The following is a 24,269-nucleotide window of genomic DNA, read 5'->3' on the forward strand; positions in this document are numbered from 1 at the left end:
CATCTCAACCATTGCGGATGAGAAAATTCAATAGTTCGTAGCCACTTCTCATCTTCAACTGGGTCGGTATGCTCGGCATCGGACCATCTCCGTGGCCAGCAAACAATTAGTATTTGGACTCGGCTGATAGTTGTGCTTCGTACTCGTAGGAGAACCTAAATGCCTGTACGGAGGTACGAGCATTTGTCATCTAGGCAAGGTTGTGGAACAAGCCCAGCTCTCCGGAATTCCATGCGGCTGGCCACGGGAAGCTATGCGTGCCCTTAAAGGCATACAAACTCCCTCCATTCTGCGCAATATGATTCCCCTTGCGCCTTAACACAAAGCTAACAAGAATTAGCAACGGCGTACAAGAACTAAAACCACGTACTAAAACCGCGTATAATGCGCTGGTTCCGTTATGGCGTGGGCTCCGCCTCTTCTAGTCTCGCCATCGCCATGGCAAGGATACAAACTAGCGCATAATTCCTTGGTTCAGTGCCTGTCACGCTGGTCTCTAGTCTTCGGGGCCGCTGTCAAAAGAATTTAAAGTTGGCGATAAACTTAGCTCATCCGCCAGAGACACGATTCGCGCGATGCAGAAAAAGCAAGCGGACGAGATTCCATCGCACGACATCAGGTAGCGATGTCTGTGCTAGCTTCGACAGGTTAATTCACACTCTTCGTAAAGACCTTGGTCGATTCTCAATCCTTCATTGGGAAGTCCCGAACCAACACGTCCTTCCTAGCCATGGGCGGCTGAAGGACAGGGGTAGAGAGTGGAGATGTTGCTGGACCTGTGTGTCTACTATACATGGATGTAGACAGAGTCCCGCTCTGCTGAGAACAAAAGCTGAGCAGTGAGCGACTTGTACATACTCGCATGTAGGTTCCTTGCAGACGGAAGAGTTCCTTGAAATGTGTTTGGCCGTTTGGAGATCCACCACTGCATACGAATGAAACTAATATAGCAGTAGTAGCACTCTAGTATGGCCCTACTGTGTGGCTTGAGACGCGTGAAGAGAGTCAGTGTCAAGAGGAATGTCAAAGGAAGATGATTATATGATCATAGGAAAACAGTGGCATATTGTAGGTAATGGCGACCAAGTTGTTAGAATTTGGTATATCGCTTGGAACGTACTGTACCCAGGTTATGCAACACGGATACTCCACCCTCATCCTCGTGTCTGATGAGCATAACTTGTGCAATGGATCTCAGCTTCCAGATCAAAAGAGCTCCATTGAATCACTCCTTTCGATACGAACAACAGAATACTACTCAGTACCACGCTACGTAGTGGGTGCCGTGTGAGTGAACCAAGCTAGCTCCGTGTACCATGGCATTGGTACTAGCAGTAGCAGGTTTATACTATCTTCATTCATCCGCCGCCGTCAAGAATGTCATCAACGGGAGCCTGTCTCATTTCATGGACCTCTTTTGCATGCTCCACTAAGCATTACGGTACCCCAGCTCTCCCAGCGTTGCATTGCTGCATCGCTTGTCCTGCATCCGCAGGGTTCGCTCTATGGCACATTATCACTAGCTACATGAGAGAATTGTGCATTGCAGAAAGGGGAAAGAATTAATGTCAAAAGTCCTCGTGCAGGCGTAATCTGCCCAAAGGGTAATAGAAGGTGGTGTTACTCGAAACTCTTGGCAGCTCCTCGACGGTCCAGATCTTTACCCTTTGTCTGCAAACAGGGGGGACCGAGTTTCTATTCATATTCTGTGGACGGCACTTCATGTCTGACCAACACGAGCCAAGTTGTCGATATTCTACGTTACTTTTGCCTTGGCCGGTGTGCCGGTTGAGGGCCTCTCCAGATCAAAGCACCCGACTGCCACGGCCTCCCGTGCCGAAGAGCGGGATTCGTCTCCAAGTCAATATCCGGCTACTTCGGGAAGGCGATTATTCAACAGAAAATACTAGAGTACCAACACGCCCACTCAAGTCATGTGTCCCGTGCTCGAGTTGTGATCAAACCTACAATCGCGATCCACCATGGGGCCGAAGGGTATGGGCTTCCCAGCCGACGGGATAGACAATCATGGGTGGAAGTTATATATCACGTCTCTGGTAATGATCATCGCCGCCGGTTTGATTGTTATCGTTAGGTGTGCAAGTCGAGCCTATCTCTTCAATCTTGGTGCTGACGACATTGTCATCGTCTTCTCACTTGTGAGTCCCATTGCACTTCGTCTTGCCTCAAAATCCCCGTTGAGATGGATCTTTGCTAATATTGGAATTGGTTTGTTTTCTTCCTTTTAGCTTTTCTCCATCGTTCTTTCTGTTGCCATCCAGCTTGCCATAGAAAATGGCTACGGAATGCACAAAGCCGATCTCACTGTGGTTGAGCTTGACACGGCCCTTAGGTGGTTCTTCATTGCTCAAACCCCCTACAAAGTAACCGTTTGCCTCAACAAAGTTGCCACCATCCTACTTTATCAGCGTATTTTTGTCACCAAGAGATTCCAGATCGCGGCTTATATTGTAATGGGAGTCGTCGTCGCTTGGAGCATCGGAGGTGTGGGATCGACCATTTTCCAGTGTGTCCCCATTGCTGGTGCTTGGGATAAAACTGTAAAGGCAAAGTGTATCAACTCGGATATATTCTGGGTCGCCTATGCTGTCATGAACATCTTGACAGATGTGATGGTCTTGGCTCTTCCTATTTGGCCGATCATGCAACTCCAGCTCAGCCCACGCAACAAGATAATGCTATGCGCCATCTTCCTGATGGGCGGTTTGTACGTTGAACTTCTCTTCATCAATTCCCAAATCTCCCTGGTCTAACGATACGCTAACTCTTACTTACTTTCAACAGTGTTACTGTCACGTCTATTCTCAGAGCAACGTCTGTGAAAAACTCACTAGCCAATAAAGCAGACACCACATGGAACTTCATCGACCGCGGCATCTGGACATTGATCGAGGCCAATGCGGGTATAATCGGCGCCTGTCTTCCCACTCTAAGGCAGCCCTTGGCCCGACTATTCCCTCGCTTCTTCGACTCAACTATGAAGAATTCAAATAATAACGACAATAGAACTCCTGGAAAGGGCGCCTTTACCCTCTCCAACTTGTCTGGACAGGCATCACACCCGGGCATGTGGCGTGGAGGAGGACACAGTCGTCAGGTTGTGTCCGTCTCAGGACCCGAAGCGGGAATGGGGAGGAAAAGTGACGAGCTATACATCATTGATGACACCCTCAAGGATAACGACAGTGGCTCCGACACCCCTGGCGCTCAAGGCATCTCAAAAACTGTTGATGTTGTGAGAACGTCATTCCACATGGACCCGGCATAACAGCAGTGATACCCAGGATGTCACATTAACTTCTAAAAACTACATTCTCTTCTTTCAACTGTAATAAAATTCCTTTTGTACTCTTAAACTTACAAGCTGTGCCATCCAGAGTATGCTTTGTGCATTTCCACCACAATGAAAGCCAGCTTTCAAATTCTTGACGTCTTTTTCGTCAGATGAGTATATGTATATATCCTTTCGTTCAAGCTCAGAAATTCGGTATGGAAAAAAATCTCAATACTTGCAAAGTGGTATATATGTACGACATGTGTATGTATAAATCTTTATGCTGAATAAAACCTCTCAAAACTAAAATTCCATGTTGACTTAAGGGCGCCGCCTTTAGCCGATGATCCTCGCGCTCCAATATGCTGAAGAACGCTGGGCACAAGTGCCCATTTGTCCAGCTCGAGATCGTTAGCTGTCTTTTCAATGGTAGAGTCGGCAGGTAGGTCAAACGGAGACGCCTGTAACTTCTCTTGCAGCAAGTTCAGGTGTCGGTTTGGTATAACCAAGCCCTGGCTGCAACAGCCGTATTGTGGCATCTCTTGCACCCCATATGGAAGGGGATTGACAGTTAATCGACCAGCCATGAATCCAAGCCCAATGAAAAGAGGCACCCATATAAACAGTACATTTGCCATCAAGAGCTTGGAGTTTTTATATGTTCGATCCTTGAGAGACGGCGGAGCCAGTTGGTGGAGATAGCGAATCGCGAACATGGCACTCAACACGGCCAAGTATATGAGCCCAATATTCCGTATATATAGCGGCCATTCCTCCGAGTTCCATCCCATATAAGTCTCGGTGTAAAAGAGTCGGATGTAAAGCCAATCTCGGCCTTTGGCAACTGCGCGCTCGTTTACTTGAGGGGTTGCCACTCGGAGCCGCTTGAACCATTCTCTCGCGGCAATAACATCGTCTTCAACAAGAATGAAGTAGTCTGCCTCGTTTCGACGACAAGTCTCGGAAAGGACAGAATAGTCGCGTCTTACACGCTCGTCTCTAGCGGCAAATTCGGAATGTCGCGGTATCGTCTGATAGCCATTTTCAGCGACCAGCTTCTCTGGCGTATCTTCGTGAACTATGACTGTATCGGCAATCGCATGAAGCCAGTCTTGCCCAAATGCCGAATTTACTGTCGCATCGACATCAGACAACAGAACAACAATATGAATGAGCTCTCGCTCTTCGGGTGTCAATGAGTCGACGAGGGATGCTGCCGTCCTTGGAAAGAACTGCGCCCGCTCTCTCTGGAGGGTTGGAATGCCGACGCAGTATGGAGCGGGCTGTCGGGCGCTTCCTTCTGCTCCTTTTATTAATCTGCTATGCTGTGCGCTCTGAGAAGCTAGGAAATTGTCGGCTTCCTGCTCTCTCACAGCCGAGTAGAACGGTCGGTAGGCGGCATCGGAGCGAAAGAAATATGAGGACGGGTCGTAGTAGGTGGTCTTTTGACAATATCGAACTGCGGCAAACCAAATTAAGAAAAACACGAAATTGATCACTCGTAGATCGGTAGTAAATCGAGACAATGAAGGTGTTGATTTAGTCATTAGGGCATTCTTTTGCTACAAGTAACGAGCAAGGAAGATATGTTGTCGTTTGTTTGTCATGAAAGAAAGGAATGGTGTTGGAAGAAACCCTCAAGCGACCACGGTCCTACTAGTAATATGAAAGAGAGGTTGCAGGGATCTTCTGACATTAATACAACTGATCCAACTCCATGTTACAGCCTAAAGAGTCTCCACGGAGTGGCTGCCATTAGGATTCTAGACGACCTCAATCCTTTAAAACCATCGTCGAATGAGAGGGCAGGTAAGCGCTAGCTTGTGAAAGCATCCACGTTTGACTCCCCGGGGCGCAGAGCCCCGTGTTTTTCATGCACCGCTAAAGTTTCGAGCATCTGACGTAGGCAAACTGTCGATCCAGAGCATCTCTAGGGGCCCCAAGAGCTTCCGCTCTAAGATTGCATGCATGAATGGAGCAGTATTGTGGCTCTGGCACTTGGCATCCTTTTTGTAGCCAACTGCTCTGTGAGTTGCCCACACTAAGGGCGTAGTTTTGTACTGTAAGATTCTGCACAACCTGCTTATATGGGGTGGTCACCATAGCCACCATGATACGAGAAGGCGCCGCGTTTGCACAGCCCTCCCACGCAAGAGGTGTGTTTCAAGAACGCGATGAAGGATCCGGCATTCGGAAACAAATTAAAGTTATGACGGCTCCTCGCGGATGTTCCTCTCAGGGCATAACTGTTAGTCGGAAGCTATCTATACTCAGGTAGGTAGGCGTTGTGATGTCACAACGGCCACAAGGTTGGATCATTGACAAAGACATCGTCTTGGCATCTCTAGCCATCAAAGCAGAACAGGGCAGACGTCCTGTTATGGGTCACAATTATCTCCATAGCGCCGGGTTCAGGCTAGTTTCCTCGCCGAATGCGGGCCTAATTCAGGGGAACAAACACCACTAGCAGAACAGAATTCGAGTCGAAATGCGTGAATTTGTGTGTTAAATAAGGCCATTAAAAGCTGTATCTGTCTCGGAATTTTTACTGGTGGATACTTTTTGGTCTATGATCTGCCTTGGCTTCCCTTCTCGGCTTCTTGGCTCCTTGGCTTCTTGGCCATCTCGCGGCGATGAATTATCTCCACGCCAAAGGAAAAGAAGAGGCAGTCGTTCATTAAAGGCAGAAAGGCTGCAGAGCTCTAAATGAAGAGCTGAACGCCAGTTGATCAATAGCCCCTCCATTTAATTACCAACTCATTAATAGCTCGGGCCTCTAACGGGACCAGTCCCCAAACTCATCTAGTACTGATGCCACCGGCTATAACGGCTCCTGCTTACCAGGACTAGAGAGTGCCTCGACTCAAGCCCAGCCAACACCTTCGCACACGGACTTTTCAGAGGAAATTGAGTCGGAAAATTCTGTCTGATGGAAGAACAATCTGGACAGGTTGCTATTACGGAACGTCACTCTCCCCGCAAAGCAGAATAATAGAAGTAAAAACTACTTCTTCATTGTGTGTTGCTTGGAGCAGAGTGGGGATTTTGACCAACAATGAGTACGTAAGTCAGGATCCACTGTGATGGAATCGAACTTGTGGGATTGCCGATTCCTCGAGGTTCATTAGCGAGATGATGGCATACGAGTAGTAAGGGAATGTGCTACACGAATGCTCGTATTGACTGCGAAGGGAGCAGGAAAGATAGCTGCAGAGAGCAAAATTTGCAGTCAAAGGAAGAGAGAACATCTCAGACCTGCCAGACGCGTCAGAAGGGGATGACAGATGAAAGCATAAATAACAGGCTTTCTGAATTATCCAATAAGAAATTCCAGGCTACCTCCAGGCACTTTTCTGCAAACAACCAGCTCTGTTATAAGCTTTTAAGCTCTACTAGTGTCAGCCGTTAGCGGCAGCTTATTATAATGAGATTCAATAGTTTGAAGCATCGCGCTTCAGGGTGCCCACCTTGTTATTTTTCCTATGCGGGAAATACAGGAGAGCAATTAAGACCAGGTACACAAAGTGTGAAGCTTGTGAAGTTGACCCTACCCCTCGATTTCCAGGGTAGCAATTCGAGAATTGGTGCGCAACTTAGACTAATAGGAGGAGTAAAAACTTCAACTAGCCATTGTACCTTCATCTTCAGTACTTCACCAGCATAAAATTTCTTGTATTTATTTCGTCTCCATTGAAGATGAAAAAAAAAAAAAAAAAAAAAAATTCTCTATCATTTCACGGTAAGGTGTATGATCTCTCAATGATATTACTTTAGTCTCAGCACATCTAGAAGAGAGAGATGAATTACACCACCCCGGTCGCTCCCAACCCTCCACACAAAAGGGGAGGCTATAACTATTTGAATTCATACCTCAGGGAGTCTAACATGTTATAGAAATCGAGAAAACCTGCAAGAGTTCCTTCGTAATGTGGACATACAGCAGAAGATAGCCAAAACTATAGAAAATGAAGCGAAGGGTAATATAATGAACATGGCTAGCACCCGCGAGTCTGCGTATATCTAGCTCAGCTTCGATTGCGCCTCCGAAAATACGAATAACAGCTAATTCATTCACTAACACGCCTATATGGAGTTTTGAGATACACATTTACATATTCGTTAACACTACTCTGCCCAAGGTTCTATTCAAGTTCTCACTTGATTGGAAGTAAGGATAATATATTCGACTCCGTAATTTAGCATTTCTACCTTCTGCAGCAGTATTTACTATTATTGGAGAAAAGTTAATGAACGCAATGCAAATTGTTCTTCCCATCTCTCTAATCATCTATTCAAGGGCACCAAGAAAAGGTAACAAGCCCAGATTTCTATGCATGTGCCAAAGGAACCCATCAAATTGGCATCAATGGTATAGTAATAGCACCCCGAGGATAGGCTGGACAGCGCTTCCTTTCAGTTCCCGAGAGCCGATGAGCCTATGCAGCTTCCTGTTATGATCGCTGCAGAAAGATCTCGGTAGAAGATTGGCTGAGACATGCTTAAACGGAACTTTGGTAGGCCTTAATATATTTATCAACGTCTGGTTGGTGGTTTTTGGCCGGTGTCACCATACCGTTACATCGGCACCACATTTAGCGGAGGCGAAGTGCTCATGACCTCCGAAGCCGTCCCTTGAGGAATGCGGATTGTACGCCATGGATGTTCAACCAGAATATGCAAAGATAGATTATGATATGTTAAATGAATCACGCTTATATGGTGAGTTACACTGCTCCTGGAGTGGATAAAAAAATAATAAGGCGGTTTACTATTTGGGGCACTCGGAATCTACCGCTCGACCTTCGGATGTCGTGGGTATCGTCGGCAACAGTGGTGTCGTATCTATGATAACTCATCACCGTGTTAATTATCGCTGGTCAAAAGTCCCATTGCATCGAAAGAGCCAGCGACCCTCCTTCTGGCAGGTCAATCAGGCGTGCATTGCTATTACCTTAAAACCAGCCCCTCCCTCTTATCGCTATTCACGGAAAACAAGCTCTCTTCGGCAGTTCCTATCGATTACATTCAGAAGGCCCAAGCGTTGGAGCATCTCAATGGTCATGAACTGGTGAAGATCTTGGCTGGATCTGCGTGATGCGGATCCCCCTTGACGTGATCCGATTAGCGGGTTCGGGGCATCTGATCGTTTACGGCCTCGAACCCCTTTGACAGTTCTAAAGATTATGGCATTTTTTTCATCTTGGCTTGTTTGCTGCTCATCGGGTTTGCAGTGTTGCACTATTCTCGTTTATTTTGTTGGGCTATTGGCGGGGATAGGCCATCTTCAATCTGATAACCACCCAACTGCCTTCTTCTCGGCTACTACCTTCTAATCGTGGTAATGGTGCAAGTCATACCGGCATTGAATATCAATAATTGGGCAACACAGTCGATCTGGATGAGGAGGAATGACTGACTATATAATATGCGACATAAACATTCCAGACAGGACGGAATCCTGTCTCCTGTCAGCATCTTGGTATCACCAGAGCACAGAGTCAAAAACCCACAATATCGTTAGCCTTCACCATGAAGTCTCTTGCTCTTCTATCCGCCCTCCTTGCATCGGCATCAGCCGCCGTCTTTCATACTCCTAAGGTCTCCTATGATGGATACAAGGTCTTCCGGCTGTCTGTTGAAGCCAATAACATTGGTCGCATCAACGACATTGTGGACAGGCTGAATCTCCAGACCTGGAAGCCTGCAAAGAAAGCAGGATCTTTTGCAGATATAGTAGTCCACCCTAGCCAACTGGAGGCTTTCAAGAAGGAGACGTTGGATTTGAAGCCCGTGGTCATGCACGAGGATCTTGGTCTCTCCATCGGCAAAGAATCCGCTTTCCACCCCTATTCTGTTGAAGCCGTCAAAGCCGTCAACAGCACATGGTTCAACTCGTACCATGCCTATGCAGACCATCTACAATTCCTCAGAGACCTCTCGGCACAGTTTCCCACCACTTCAGAGATTGTCACATCTGGTAACTCTTTGAATGGCAACGCCATTACCGGCATTCACTTTTGGGGCAGCGGAGGCAAAGGCGTCAAGCCCGCTGTCATTCTGCATGGAACTGTTCATGCCAGAGAATGGATCACTACTATGGTTGTCGAATATTTTGCCTACACCTTGCTCACGAGCACCGACGCTACGACTAAGGGCTTTTTGGACAAATATGACTTTATTTTCTTCCCAGTTGTAAACCCTGATGGTGAGATTGCACACTTACTCCGAGATATGAAGTCCTAGCTTAACATTTACCACTCTAGGATTTCTGTATACCCAAAGCACTGATCGCTTGTGGCGCAAGAACCGACAAACAAATTCCGGCAGCTCATGCGTCGGTCGTGACATCAACCGAAACTGGAATTACATGTGGAATGTCCCGGGAGGCGCATCTACCAATCCTTGTGCTGAAGACTTCAAAGGTGCTGCTGCAGGTGATTCTGTCGAGTTCAAGGCCCTATCTGCCTACATCCAAAAGATCAAGACGGCCCAGGGTCTTAAGCTTTACATCGACTATCACTCCTACTCTCAACTCTTCATGACTCGTGAGTACCTACAAGACCCAAGAAAGATTAGCTATAGCTTTTACTGACCATCTCATGCTTCTAGCCTATGGATACTCTTGCACTGCCGTCGCGCCGAACAACAGTGAGCTGCAGTCTCTCGCTAAGGGCGCCGTAGCTGCTATCCGTGCTGTTCACGGCACCTCGTTCGACTACGGCCCTATCTGCTCGACCATCTATCAGGCCACTGGCTCCAGCGTCGATTATGTGAATGAGGTTGTCAAAGCAGATTACACTTTCACATCTGAGCTTAGAGACACCGGGAGATATGGCTTCGTCCTTCCCGCCAACCAGATTGTGCCCAGCGGAGAGGAGGCTTTCGCCGGCTTCAAGTATCTGTTACAGAACATGAAGTAAGCATCAGTTAGCAGGCTTCCTGTGAAAAAGAAGTAATAAATAAATAAATCCATTTTGAATTTTCTTCAATCCAGGGCACGTGCATCTCATTGGGTCTACCAGTTGCTGCGTTGTCGCTGCTGCGTTTCGATTTGTCAAGGCTCTGTTGATACCCGACGTATAATAAAAATCTAGCCAACCCCTCTCTTGTTTCTTATTCCTCCTCTGTCTCTTTTCAATCTTGGTATCACTCAAATTGGAGCTCTCTGTCGTCTTACTCCATATGTGTACCCATTGCCCGCATATGTACGCGTATACGGAGTGTTGAAACAAGCCTCTCCATTGCCGAACCTCGGTCCCCCGCATTCCTGATCCATCAACGCGGAATGACGAAATGCAACAAGTGAACCATATGTGATAAATTCTTAGTGTCGCGCCAATTCTCTAATCTGCCTTTGTTAATCATTCTTCATCAGAGATTGCCTTCTCTCTTTACGAGTCATCATGGCAGGCCGTCTCTCCATTGTCGTAGTACTGCTTGCTATGCTACTGGGCTACGTATACAACTTCTACGGACAGCGAATTATCCTCGTCTCTGGCGTCTTTCGAAATCCAGAAAGAACTGAACTGGCCCCAGAAGACTATGTGGTGATTGAAAACACGATAAACTGTGAGGATTTGCACCATCATGAACCAAGCGGCCTTATCTTCACTGCTTGTGAAGATTATGTAGGGAGCCGCCTGGCATGGTTCCCTCCATTGGAGCATTTTCACGACCCATCCACGAAAAAGATGAAGGGAAAGCTTCAAGTTATTGATCCTAAGGTGAGAATGTTGGCTGAACACCAGAGATGGCATGCTATGCATCAAAACTTTTTTTTTTGACACGCTGAGGTAGACATTCAAAACCCAAGTTTTAGCACTCGAAGGTTTTAGCGGGCCATTCGTGACTCATGGCATTGATGTTATTGATGATCCGAATAAGCCTAAAGGCGAAGCGGTTTACATATTTGCCGTTAACCACAAGCCTAACCCCGAGCATTTTCGTGAGAACGGCAACGTCAATGCTCCAAAGTCGCACTCGGTGGTGGAGCTTTTTCACCATGTCATTGGCTCTCAGACAGCGCGACACATCAGGACAATATGGCACCCCCTCTTTGTAACGCCAAATGACCTGTTTGCTGAATCTCCGACGTCGTTTTTTGTGACGAATGACCACTACTACACGGATGGGTTCATGAGGAGAGTCGAGGACCTGTTTCCCATGGCCACATGGACAAACGTCCTCCACGTTAAGCTCCAAGAGTCGGGATCGGCTGATGGGGGTGACAGTGCAGGAGTCCATGCGTCAATTGCACTGGAGAAGTTGCACAACCTGAACGGGTTAAGTCATGGAAGAGCCAAAGATGAAATTCTTGTAAATGGGTGTACCAGTGGCGTCCTGCATTTGGGACAAATCCAGGGAGACGCTAATAAGCTCATCAACGTGACTGAAGATATCGAACTTGGATCGCCTATCGACAATCCAAGCTACTTTAGGGACCCATATGCCAACAGCACCTTTGATGCGAGTGGGATTCTTTCCTGTGGACCGACGAGGGGCATAGATTTCTTCAGCAACAAGGGAAAGGAGCATGTTCTAGATCCCATCTTGGTGTGGAAGGCCTCACCCAAAGCCGGCAAAAAACAAGAAGAAGGGGGTGCTGCAATTAAAGATGGGGGAAACTGGGATGTCAATGTGATCTTCCAAGATGATGGACACAGAATCCGGACTGCTAGCGCCTCTGTGTTGGTGGCCATTGATCCGAAAGAAGAGGGAGGCAGACGCAGAGCATGGTTATTTGTCTCGAGCTACCATGCCTCTAGTGCCATTGCCGTCAAGGTTGATCTGTAAACATTGAAGCGAGAGGTGTTTGCTTCTGGGTTATGCTTCTTCCCCTTTTCAACAGCCCGATGATGAGCATAACAATATGAGTTAGACGTCGATCTCTCCCGCATCGCATACCATGCTAATAGTCTAATGCTATGTGGTGTTACCTAGCCATGGAAACCAAGAGCTGCATGCTTATCGTACCACATACACAATCGTGGCCATTCAATTGTACTGCCAAATACAGCATGAGAATCCAGAATAGGCAATTGAAATTACTGATGAGACGGAGTCAGCGGTCAGCCAAAGACGTGATTGTGCAAGGAAACTGCACTCGGCAGCGTTGCATTTTCTCAATGCTGAGACCTATATATAGATGGCCTGCAGGGATAGAAGTTTTCGGCTGGATCCATCATTCCGTTTCCGACTTGAGTTAATATCTGCCTTGATGCACTCCGCAAAACAATATATGCAGCCAGAGCGTCCTCAAAAGCGTTATCAGGGCACCATAGGCAAAGCAACTATCACAATTGCTCGTATCGCCGATTCTCCGAGGGACGATGCTTGGCAAGCGCTCATCGATCTGCGGCATTTGGCGCCCCATCCCATCCACCAGTCTCCCTACCTCAGGGCAGACATAAGTGGGTGGATAAAAGTCCGCCATATCATATCCCGGCTGTTCATCAGGAAAGACTTTGCGCCAGGTATTTTGCCGGGCCAAACCTTGTTCACGACAAGGAGTGTTGCATCTGGGCAAGGATATTAATCTATTCCCTGGCCGCCGACATTGAACCGGCACTTGATACGACAAAGCCATATTAATATTCACCTTAATTAAGCTATCTAGGCTAATGATACTTTAATGACAGAGTCTCAGTCATCAACTTGCCGTCCGGGGCGGGAAGCCAAGCCAAACCTTGAGAAACGAAACTGGGCCTTGCCTCCGTTGTTCCATCTGACCAGTCTTGCCAGTTCTCGAACTTCCCTCCATGATGCCCGCAGCACGTCGGCGGTTTCGGCTCAATTGAGAAACTCATCTTCATGCAGAGTTTAAATGGAGAAGAAGCATGTTTGTTGGGACCAATGATTATAAATGGCGTGCTCTGAGGTCTCGAGTCGAGGCATTTTCGGCTCCTGTGGGTTCATGTCTAACCCCCATTCACGTAAAATACCCGATTGAGACCCGGCAAACCAATCAGGGGGGCGAATTCGATGGAGTCGCACGAGCAACACTGGAGCTACAAGCTATAAGAATGAGCTTGAGATGACGGTGGGCTTGTGAAAAAATTTTATCTGATCATCTTATCAATCCATCTAATCTCTAGCGGGCATCGTCACTCCACCATCCCTGGCTTTGTTTCCAGTTCTACCCACTTAGTTTGCCTTAAGCCGTGGTAGCGAACATGCGACCTCGGCGTCTCCAATTGTCGTGCAATAGCCACCAAAATGGTGTTTGTGTGTTGAAAATCGAAGCTCTCTGAGAGGGCAGCCTCCCACGACCGACTTGGCATTGCTATATTTGTCTTGGCCACGGCTCACTGTTACATACATAGCACACGGTAGCGGGACCAGCATCTCTTTAATTTGTCTCTATCGGTCCTTGATCAACGTCAAGGGCACAACGGGTCGGGAAGGTGTCCATATGTTTACATGTAGGTATCAGCATCGTCCCCACACACTTGGAGCGACCGGCTCCGCAAGCCCGTTCTGAGGGTGTTGGAATGCCAAGGACAGTATCTCACAATCACACACAAAATGTTTCCCTTTCGGCTGTTGAGATCTGAGCTAGGCACCCCTACCATCTCCAAGCCAGCCCTAGACAACGTTGTCCCGAAAGCCGACTCCGATGTACATCCCGGCAAACTTCGTCACGTCTGAGTCGAGGTAACATGGCTAGTTCCTCCGAGATGTGGATTGTTTGGTGGAAAGCACCCTTCCGTAGCAGGCCGACTGGCTCTGTCTGATATCAGATTCTTGTGGATAGAATAGAAAACCACTTGCCACACTATTGATGCCTCGGGTTTTGGCCGATTAAGCCTTCAATGAGCCCTGAGCCCACCGTACATAGCAGTTAAACTCCGCCGTGTGTGGATACGAGTACTTGCTGAACTTGGTAGATATCCCGGGTCACAATTGTCACAATTGACATATATATCATGACTCTGGTGCCGCCCTATCTCTCACAGCCGGCTTTGTTCTCCGGTTGTCAGCTCTCAAGTACTGTAGGCCACGCGACGGGACCAAGATAACAAAATGTTGTCACGGACATCCTACCTCCTGTGCCTCCTCTTCGCGGTTTGCGCCCATGCGGCCAAGCCCCTCGGGCTCGAGGTTTGCGGAGCTTCTTGCTACTACTCCTTGGCCAAGACCAAATTCGCTTCGGATAACGTAACGGAACAGACGCTTTGCACTCACCCCCTACGTATTACGTCAACATACCTGTGTATATGGGAACATTGTGAGGAGAAAGCTATAGCCCCGGGTATCAACTGGTGGGCGGGAACATGCAAGAAGTCCTCCAAGCTGGTCAATCTACAAACATATGAAACCACTGTCTCCAATGTGACACAGGAGTACATTGACAGCCTCCCCACTGTCGAGCAGACACAAAAGACTGTCGTGGACGTTGTTTCAATGCCGTCTCAGGCAAACTGGGCTATATCTTACCGAACCGTCAACACTTACTATACAAACATTGTATACCACCAGAAACTACGGTATGTCCTCCTACGGAATTATTCTTCATGTCCTTTACTAACGGATGTATGATGATAGATGGATCCCATACGCTTATTGGGGATTGGTGCTGCTTCTGGGCACAATCAGCCACGCTATCGCATTGCTCCCGGTGAAGCGCCCCAGCCAACCAGTACGAAAGAACAATGCGGCAGCAAAGATCAAGGGCTGGTTCCACCGTAACCTCATGATGGCCCCTACATTCTCATACCACCACCATCAACCCTTGGGATGGTTCACCGTTCCTCTCCGTTTGCAATCCTTGGTCATTGTTGGTTACATCATTACACAAATCTTCATGCTAGCTTTTCACTACCCTGTCTTTAGTGGCAATCTTTAGTAGGCATTCCCGATCTAATCTTTTACTACGATACTATTCTAACATAGCTGTCAGCTACAAAACAATTCCAGGACAGGTCTGCCGAATTTTTGCTGATCGGCTTGGTATCTTCATGGTGGCCGAACTGCCATTCGTCTTTCTTTTCAGTGGAAGAGCCAACATCCTCATCTATGCCACTGGATGGAGCTACAGGACTTTTAGCATCTTCCATCGCTGGCTGGCCCTGACCCTGACTGTAGAGGGCATCTGCCATGGCATTATCTTTTCGGCCTACTATGTCAATGGTAAGCATATTTCCTGCTTACTATGCCTAAAAGAAAACCATGCTAATTTGAAGAACAGAACAAGGATGGGATGGTTATCACGACGAGTTGCGCACCGATCCCACTTTCCGCTATGGACTTCTTGTAAGCTATTACTTTACACCTTATCCATTTCGTGCGGTTACTTACAAAAACAACAGATGGTTATAGCATTGGGTCTTGCCGCAGGTTTTGGTTTTGCCCCTCTGCGTAGCCGTATATATGAGTTTTTCAAGGCTGCCCATGCTTCCCTTGCCGCTGTCTTCCTTGCTGCACTGTTCTAGTAAGTCATCCACTTGAATTATTTTAGTATTTACTTTTTTAACAAGATGTCAGCCATATCAAGGACCAGTTCAGAGGCATGTACGTGGTTTGGGTGTGGGCTTGTGTTGGCCTATGGGCTGGCGACCATTTCCTCCGTATGTTGCGTGTCGTCGTTGTGAACTACAAGACGTTCCTCGGACAAGGCTCTCTTGCATTGGCCAGCTACAGCGAAGAGACCGGTATGATCCGTCTCCAGGTCAAGCCTTCTATCAACAGCACGCGCCAAACACCAGGAACTTACTACTTCGTATACTTTCCCAGCTTGCACTTCTGGGAGTCTCATCCCTTCACTCTGGCTGGAAGATCTAAGCAAATTGACGATATCCCGTCGTACGGTAGCAGTAGCGACCAGCCCAGCGACAAGGAGACAGGCACACAGTCTCCTCGCGTTACGGAACTGAGCACTGAATCGGGTGACTCGCACATGACCTTCATGATTCGTCCCCGAGATGGAATGACTCGGAGACTGCGAGACAGGTTGGTTAGCAAGAGCGAATCCGGTCCGCTTCGCGTAAGAGTCTTCCTCGAAGGCCCTTACGGCACACCTGCTCGTCTCGATCACTTTGACGAGGTTCTCTTCATTGCTGGAGGCAGCGGCATCACCACAGTGCTTCCTTACCTCCGCATGTTCTTTGAAGACCAGAAAGAGTCACAAATACCTCCTAAAGTTCGCTTGGTCTGGGTTGTGCGAGACGAGGGCTTCGTTCGAGATGTACTTGCGAACGATCTTCGCGTCACTGAAGGATCCGCGCTGGCTGCGTCAAGGCTTAACATGGAGTTTTACATTACATCAGACTCTCCCAGTGCCACACCCAAGACGGAGGAGGCTGGTAACAGCATCGCCGATCCTAGATTCAAGAAATCACGACCTGACATCCACTCTTTGGTTGACAACTTTGTCAATGAATCTCAGGGCAAGACAGCCGTATTTGTCTGCGGTCCGGCAGAAATTGCCGACACGACACGACAGGCCGTGATTAGGCAGACGAGGAAGGTTCACATTGACGTTGAGCTCTTCGAGGAGATGTTTGTTTGGTAAACGGAGACCAAAGCGGGACTGGGGTCGATTGGCGTATTAGGGTTTTTATGAGGCGTATAAATTTGGGTGGATATACTCTATAGGTTATGCATATTCAGGGCTTAAAAAGAAATGAAACAGGAATAGTTTTGAAAATGTTAGTGAGTGTATACTGATACATGTTTTGGCCCTATTCCAAACGTTAATGATATACATTTTTGTTATGTAGCTTCCTAGCCTATTTAAGAAATATTGTGTAGCAACCAGGCATGAGTTACGTTCAGAGTGCTAGACTTGGTGATGTAATATATTGAAAAGATTGAGGCCGTGGTAACAAAATGGCTACAAGTACAGAGTATAAACATCTAACTCAATGAAACATCATCCCCACATTTCCACTTTCAAAACGCGGCTGATACGATCTTCTTGCAGGAGCAGACGTGTGAGCAATGCTGCTACTATTGTAAGGGCTCAAACTCGGCGGAAGATCCTCAACCCTGGTTCCCCACGAACTTTCTCTGGTACCAAGAGTAAGCACAAGCTCCTTTCCTTCAAGGAAGAAACTATGATCAATCCAATTCTTCGTATAAGGCTTGCCATTTAAGGTAGCCCTTTGAATATACACATTCTTGTAGGTGGGGTCGAAGTTAATGTTGCGTATAGTCGCAGTTTTGCCTGTAATTGGGCTCTTGATGCTGACGCTCTCGAAGTAAGGTGGAATAATGAGATAGACATCCTGGCCAGGATTTGGGAATAGGCCCATCATGGAGAAGGCAACAAAACTACCCATGGCGCCGCTGTCATCATTACCTGGCAACCCATCTGGTGCAGGAGCAAAAAACCTGGGGATATAGAAATGGCTGCGTTCGGCGGACAAAGCTGGCCGACCAGCATAATGATATTGGAAGACAGTGAGAAAACTAGGTTCATTGCCAATACTAAAACAGCATTAGCTAGAAACTTTGAGGTAACTACCGTCAACAATCACTTACTATGTGATCTCTTGATCGTGCATATAAGAGAGGCGATCAACAAAGGCGTCAGAGCCACCATAAAGGTTGAGTAAGCTAGCCTGATCGTGTGGAACAAAGCTACAGAGATTGTCAGTTTGTCTAAAAAGAGGCTGAATAAAACAAATAGCAAGACTTTGGATGAAAAAAATCTTCAAACTCACAAGCCGTATTCCCAAGTGCTGCTTTCGAATGTTTCAGCCCCGGAGTTCTGAAGTGAGCATATGCTCTTGGAATCTAAGTTGCTGCACATCAATGGGTCTTGTGTGAACCAGGTCTCGTTTAAAAACTTGGCCTGGAAGAAGCCTTCGAATCCGGTGTTGGTTCCGTTTGAGTAGAATGATGTCTGGTCAGCTTTGAACAGATTTTGCCAATTGCCGCTGGATTCGATATATTTCTCTTGATCCTGCTTTTTACCCAGTCCTCCAGCAATTTGGGAGATGCAAAAGTCATTATAGCTGTACTCAAGTGTACGACTAATGGTGCGTGTCATGGTTCCAAAGCCCTTGTAGTCAAAGTCTTGTACGGGAATATAATTGAGCCTCTTCCACGAGTCCAAGCCTCCCCTACCGCTTGTGGACCATGCATAAGGCTCAACTTCTGCGTCTTTAACAACAGCCTCATAACCCTTTTCCCAATCGATGCCATCTTTGAGGCCCTTAAGATAGGCATCTGCCAAGACATTGTCTGCATTTGAGCCACCCTGGGTATATCCCGGACAGAGACTCATTCGGCAATCAGGCAGCCAGCCCAAATGTTCATAGGTAGATATCAGCGAACGAATCTGCTCTGTGAGAGCCGCAGGATCCAAAATAGTCATAAATGGCATTTGAGATCGGAACAAATCCCAAATGCAATAAAAGGAGTCATAGTACGGCTCGCCATCATTCCAGAGAGGATTCTCTCCAGTGTAATTTTGAGGATTGACCAGTGTGCGATAAATTCCCGAGTAAAATGACGTGATGTAGTCGTCGCTCACCCCTTTACCAGCTTTGATGGTAATAGGAGAAAGCTTCTTCCGCCAGATATCGGCGGCTTCGCTGGCGTACTTGTCGAGATCCCATTTAGTAATTTCTTTCTCGGCATTGGAGCAAGCTTGAGCACTGTTGATAAAACTGACGCCCGTACGAGCATATATGGGATTTTGAGCGCTATTAAAGCGGATAAAGGCACCACCTGGCAACGGGTAGCCATTGATAGAGCGCGAGATGGTAAGATCTTTGACGTCGGCACTGGCACGTGAGTTCACAAAGATGCCATTGTCATAAATGTCCGCTCCTGAGAAATCTGTACAAAAGTACAGCTTATAGGTACCAGTGCCAAAGCTGGGAACGAAAATAGCATTGCCAGTAAAGCGGCCAGTCTTTCCATCAACACTCACGGTGCCGTTATCTTGCCTCGAATTCGAAAGATCTGTCAGGTCTTGAAGGATAAGGGGCTTATCGTCAGGGCCTGCATTTGGAAACGTGAATTTGAACAACGCAGCGTGTTGAGTTGTTGTCATCTCAACCTTAGGCCCGCTGTTAAGTGTTATGCCAAAGTATCCCGGCTTCGCAACAACGCTCTCGTTGGAGAAGCTGCCAAACTTGACACGATCATTCTTGGGAAAAGAACAGCCGTCTACTTCGCCGCCTCGGCAAGAAGTATACGGAAATAGTGGGAAGTTACCAAGTGACGGCGAGCCTCCGGTGCCAGAGTCGTGCATGACGCTGAAACCGGTGACAGATGAGCCGTCCAGCGTAAATCCGCCCTGATTGCTACCGCTATTCGTATCGGCCACAGCCTTGGCCATGCCAAATGGAAGAGTGGCCCCTGGGAAAACATTACCGCCATTGCTGCTGCCGATGAGCAAGTCGACATATGTCAAGGGGTCAAAGGAGGCAGCTTGAGCCTGGGTGGTGGCTGCAAGTCCATAGAATAGACCTACAGCCTTGATAGCTCTGTTTATTGTCGCCATAATCCTACAGTCTCTTATTGTACTGACAACAAATCGGGACGCATGAACAGTATTCTACACCAATGGTGCTGCCACCACGACTCCATATGTATTCCATTGTCTTTCCCAAAGGCAACAACCCCTCAAATCTCTATAGTTTCTATTTCATTTCCCTGCGTTACATCGTCCGCGTCTTATCACAAAACTCACCAGCCGTCGGGCCAACCATTCGAAATATTCATTCCGGAATTCATGTTCCGCAGCAGCATTCCATACCGTGAGACATTTTGCCGTTGATTGTGATGAGCATGTCTCGGACTAAGAGGGGAGGTGCATTGCCAATTTGCAGATGCCGGCTTATACCCCTTGGATAAATTGCTGCAACCCCAGTCGGCCGCCATGCCGTCACGACGCGCTTCTTGCCCCTCTTTCTCAGAGGCATCGAATCTTAGAGGTGGGTTTCATACATGCAATTGGTGGGGTACAATAAAGATCTCTTAGATCTGAATCTGTCATTCCATATGGCATTTGGCACAATTGCAATGTATCAACACTTGGCTGAGAGCTTATATTATCATTGTTCCCAAGTATGCCCTGTTTTGTTCTCCATATCTGTGAATTTAGCTAATAGCGCTCGAGCGCAGGGTTGGCTGTGACTATGGCAACGGATCGCATGCGGTGCGAGGTAGACCTGGTGGAGCTTCTTGTCCTCCCAAACTGTCCGTTGCTTCCACTGGAGATAACCAACTGCCCAATTCATATCAAGCGCCCGTGGGACGATCGGGACACAGAACATCGTCTGATGAAGCGGGGGAAGTTATGTGCTTAAGAATCTTATGGGCCAGAGTCACATGCTGTAGAAGGGTAGTATTCCTTATCATGTTTCGTAAGATTTCGACGGCCGAACAGTGCCCTGGAAATGCCGAGCCGGGTGTGAACATGGAGGTAACATCCGACTTCGCCCCAATTTACTCAGTAGCACAATCTAAGAGGGTAATGGCATGAAGATCTCATCACTGGTTGGCAGTTTCGTATTTCAACCCCGCAGTCTTTGGAGCCATAAATCATGCTCACATTTTGTGATATCCCTGTTGAAGAAAATTGGATAATTTTGGTGAGGAGCTCCCCCGATCAGTAATAATTTCAAGGGAGAAAGAGGGTGGCTCTTGACCAATACAACATTTATCCTGTGTCTTGAGTTTAGAATAAATAGAAAGCATCATACTGTACTTTATAGTCGTATCGCATTCTCAATTAGCTTAACATTACATTATCTCATTATTCACAACCGTTCCTGCAGTGTCATGCTGGCCTTGAACTCATGATGACCCAAGATCATACCGAGTACCACGCAGAGCCTTGGCTGGCCCATTGCCAAGATTAATCTCAGTGAGATTAGTCAAGCCGTATACCTTCCCAGTCCGCCATAAGTAGAGTCGAAACCCAAAGAATGCCAAGGCAATCACTGGCAGTGTTATGTAGGAAGCAAAAAAGCCGGATACAGAGAACTTATGAATGAAAGCCTGGAATCCGTTAAAGAATAGGATAACAGAAAAGAAAAAGATGCAAATCCAAGCCATGTATGGCTGGAACCACCCTCGAAGATCGAGGTTCCTTCTATCAATACCCTGAACTTCCAGGGCGCGATAAAATCTGACGAAGCAGGCACAGATAGATATCCATGCAACCAAACTGCTGAGAGCTAAAGTTGAACTGTCAGTCACTGAACACACGGGAAGAAGTCACAAACTGCTCACCTGACAAATTTGAGAGCCATATGAAAGCCTGAGCAGAGCCATTGGAGACAGAGAGGAAAGCCAACAGCCCAAAACAGAAAGACACAACAACTCCCCAAAAGGGTGTGCCGAAACGGCTTGTCTTCAGAAAGCACTGGGGCATAGATTCTAGGTGGGAAATTATTAGCATACAGCGATCAATGGTCATCAGGATCATCGAAACAAAGGCCTTCTTACTTTGACGAGATAGCGCTAGCAACGTTCTTGCTACGGCGAAGACGTTTTCGTTGCATGACGAAAACGCAGAGGTCATAACCTGAATTCAGCTGTAAGCATAGGTTGTCCATAGCGTCGTATAGTTAGATACTTACCACAGCATTTATTACACTGGGGAGGACTTTGACGCCAGTTTGCTGACATATGACGACGAAAGGTGATGACGCTGCAGTAGAACCGCCTTGAGCGACTGCGCTGAGCAGCGCTGACGAATGTTGGCTGACATTGAGGGAGATCATCAATACGGTCAGGAGGTACAGCCCAACTATGAGCAAATGTCAATAGATGCTTCTTAATAGTATAGGTATGTCCACTTACCAATTCTGTAAAAGACTGTTCTGACAGCCATTCTCATTGTCTTCCTGGGGTTGTGGGCCTCTCCGGCTAGTACACTAATACCCTCGATACCACCAAACGCAAAAGCAGCTTGGGTAAGGACTTTCCAAAATCCGAGGAAGCGTGAGAGGGAGACTGGTGACAAGTTTGCAAACGAATCATTGAATGGCTCATCTCTCCAGTAGCGGCCACCCGTGTATACGCCATTAATACCACCGACATCGGCAATTAGGCCGAACAAGATGAGAGCAACGAGCATTAATACCTTCATGCAAGCAAACACAAACTCAATCTCGCCAAAGTATTTGACGCCGAGGAGGTTGATGCCGATACTAAGGATAAGAAAGGTCGCGATATACGCCGATACGTGATTCTGGACATGGTCCCAGTAGCTTATCATGACGGCGGTGGCCGTAATCTCCGCGGGAATGGCCAGGCCGGTCTGTAAAATGTAGTTGATACCCATCATGAACCCTGCTTCGGGAGCGATGTATTTGTTGCCCATCTCGATGAAACCGCCAATGTTTGGAGCAAAAACGGTCCTATAGATACATTGTAAGCAACAATCAAGAGCAAAATGTTCGTAGTCAAACTTACATTTCGCCAAGGCAGTACATCATCATGCCCACCAAGCAGCCAACAATAGTATAACCAAGGAAGAAACCCACGGGGCCGCCGTTCACCAATGCAGCACCAGACCCGAGGAAAAGACCGGTGCCTATGGTTCCGGCGACAGCAATCATGGACACCTGGCGAGGTTTCTATCGACAAGTTGAATCAGTCAATACTCTTTTTTCATCAAGGACGAACATTTGGCGACTTACAAGATCACGTTTGGTGCCAAACTCTCCTTTGTGAGTCGACTCGGCTTCATTCTGGACATCGGGGTCTGCATAGTCTTCCAAGACACCACTCGCCGCCCCAGGACGGATCGAAGTGACGGATTGCAGTCCCCTCTCATCCTTCTCATTCAAATCTGGCTGACCCATGATGACTTTGTGAAGTTTAGGCCGTTCAGTTCCGAGATCTGTCTCAGGTTCTCTGCAGGCTCGCGGGTTGTGCCGAGCTCGATTGGATGCCGGTATAGCCTCGCGCCGTATTGTTCTTCCCTCAGACAGATGTAAGAAGGCAGGGGAGATAAGAACAACACACCACCACGGCGTTTTGGGTGTTCAACAAAGAGATGTAATTGGTGCCAGAGAAGCCTGCTATCCCAAGGTTGCATTCGGAAGCAGGCAACACTGCATGGTTCCTTGTTCCTTTTTAATATGCCTGCCTACACGCACTCAAAGACGGCTGCTCGAGATCATGCCTTCATGTACGGTGGGGGGTCGGGGTGATGATTGAAGGAAGATCTCCCCCACATCCATTCTCATGATGAAAACAAGGAAGATAAAGAGAGATACCGACAACCAGCACGGTAATTGACCGACGGCCGGCGCAGATAACATGGCAATAATTAGCGAGTAAATGCCGAGTTCACTATGGCTTATCGACTAGTGTGGAGAAGTTTGGAGATGGCGAGAAACTCGGTGACCGTCCGTGGGGGGTTTAAATCATCGGGAAGGTATATAAGATGCCCGATTTCGATAATGGGGGTTTAAACGGGGGTTTCGATTTCAATCACGGCTCTCTTCCCCCGCATTCTTGAGCTTCTTCTGTGGGGTTGAGGAACCACGGATGATATTCTTGTAGAGCCGACTACGTGTATATCTCTCAGATACGACTGACGGTGTACCCATAGACTTTTATCAAAGCAGAGGTACTCTCAAAGCAGCCTTCATCCCCCACGTATAGACCACGGTAAAGTTTTGAGGACATTCTAGCAAGAGACATTCTGATTCTGAAGATGGCAACTTGCCTCCGCCTCTTTGCACAGTATCGCCACGGCTAAACGCTTCAGATTTGGGGGAAGCGCCAGCGTCGAAACCGTCGCTCAATGGTTTGATAAATCGCGGAGACGTTGGCTCTCGCTCATAGGCTGCGTGTCGCGCCGTCGGATATAAATCCTTGCAACTCGTGACTGTAATTGCAAGGGTGCAGTTCGTAAATGATAAGGGATCTGTGGCTAACGAGGCTATGTGGAACTCAGTAAGCAATTTTTACATGTACATACTACCACTTGCACTCGTACGCACAGGGTATTGTTTACTTGATGGCCAAGCAAAGGCATCGGGTTACATTTGAGAAT

General features: G+C 47.6%; 7 protein-coding genes across 7 annotated transcripts; 4 read left to right on the plus strand and 3 right to left on the minus strand.

Moving 5' to 3' along the window:
• Positions 1-1,982: 1,982 nt before the first annotated feature.
• On the plus strand, positions 1,983-2,995 carry TRIVIDRAFT_25302 (putative PTH11-type G-protein coupled receptor protein; the record flags this gene model as incomplete). The annotated part of the gene is made up of 3 exons (XM_014102161.1): positions 1,983-2,159; positions 2,250-2,728; positions 2,806-2,995. Coding segments are annotated over 3 exons (846 nt in total), but the record flags the coding sequence as incomplete, so codon positions are not given.
• Positions 2,996-3,573: 578 nt separating this feature from the next.
• TRIVIDRAFT_37756 (uncharacterized protein) lies at positions 3,574-4,842 on the minus strand (the record flags this gene model as incomplete). The annotated part of the gene is made up of 1 exon (XM_014102162.1): positions 3,574-4,842. One exon carries the CDS (start codon positions 4,840-4,842, stop codon positions 3,574-3,576), a length of 1,269 nt encoding a protein of 422 aa, XP_013957637.1.
• A 3,951-nt stretch (positions 4,843-8,793) lies between these two features.
• TRIVIDRAFT_86763 (uncharacterized protein) lies at positions 8,794-10,282 on the plus strand (the record flags this gene model as incomplete). Its single annotated transcript, XM_014102163.1, has 3 exons — positions 8,794-9,500; positions 9,559-9,840; positions 9,905-10,282. 3 exons carry the CDS (start codon positions 8,825-8,827, stop codon positions 10,213-10,215), a joined length of 1,269 nt encoding a protein of 422 aa, XP_013957638.1.
• Positions 10,283-10,710: 428 nt separating this feature from the next.
• TRIVIDRAFT_169108 (uncharacterized protein) lies at positions 10,711-12,354 on the plus strand (the record flags this gene model as incomplete). Its single annotated transcript, XM_014102164.1, has 2 exons — positions 10,711-11,019; positions 11,093-12,354. 2 exons carry the CDS (start codon positions 10,738-10,740, stop codon positions 12,086-12,088), a joined length of 1,278 nt encoding a protein of 425 aa, XP_013957639.1.
• A 2,471-nt stretch (positions 12,355-14,825) lies between these two features.
• Positions 14,826-16,805, plus strand: TRIVIDRAFT_147314 (uncharacterized protein; the record flags this gene model as incomplete). Its single annotated transcript, XM_014102165.1, has 4 exons — positions 14,826-15,139; positions 15,195-15,424; positions 15,512-15,725; positions 15,779-16,805. 4 exons carry the CDS (start codon positions 14,826-14,828, stop codon positions 16,803-16,805), a joined length of 1,785 nt encoding a protein of 594 aa, XP_013957640.1.
• Positions 16,806-17,154: 349 nt separating this feature from the next.
• Positions 17,155-19,751, minus strand: TRIVIDRAFT_56038 (glycoside hydrolase family 92 protein; the record flags this gene model as incomplete). Its single annotated transcript, XM_014102166.1, has 3 exons — positions 17,155-17,722; positions 17,777-17,875; positions 17,959-19,751. The coding sequence occupies 3 exons, from the start codon at positions 19,749-19,751 to the stop codon at positions 17,155-17,157; spliced, it is 2,460 nt and encodes an 819-aa protein (XP_013957641.1).
• A 1,298-nt stretch (positions 19,752-21,049) lies between these two features.
• Positions 21,050-22,839, minus strand: TRIVIDRAFT_149098 (uncharacterized protein; the record flags this gene model as incomplete). The annotated part of the gene is made up of 6 exons (XM_014102167.1): positions 21,050-21,425; positions 21,481-21,634; positions 21,704-21,782; positions 21,838-22,007; positions 22,061-22,620; positions 22,676-22,839. Coding segments are annotated over 6 exons (1,503 nt in total), but the record flags the coding sequence as incomplete, so codon positions are not given.
• Positions 22,840-24,269: the final 1,430 nt, after the last annotated feature.

The sequence above is a fragment of the Trichoderma virens genome (assembly GCF_000170995.1).
Source record: "Trichoderma virens Gv29-8 chromosome Unknown TRIVIscaffold_5, whole genome shotgun sequence".
Classification (NCBI taxonomy): domain Eukaryota; kingdom Fungi; phylum Ascomycota; class Sordariomycetes; order Hypocreales; family Hypocreaceae; genus Trichoderma; species Trichoderma virens.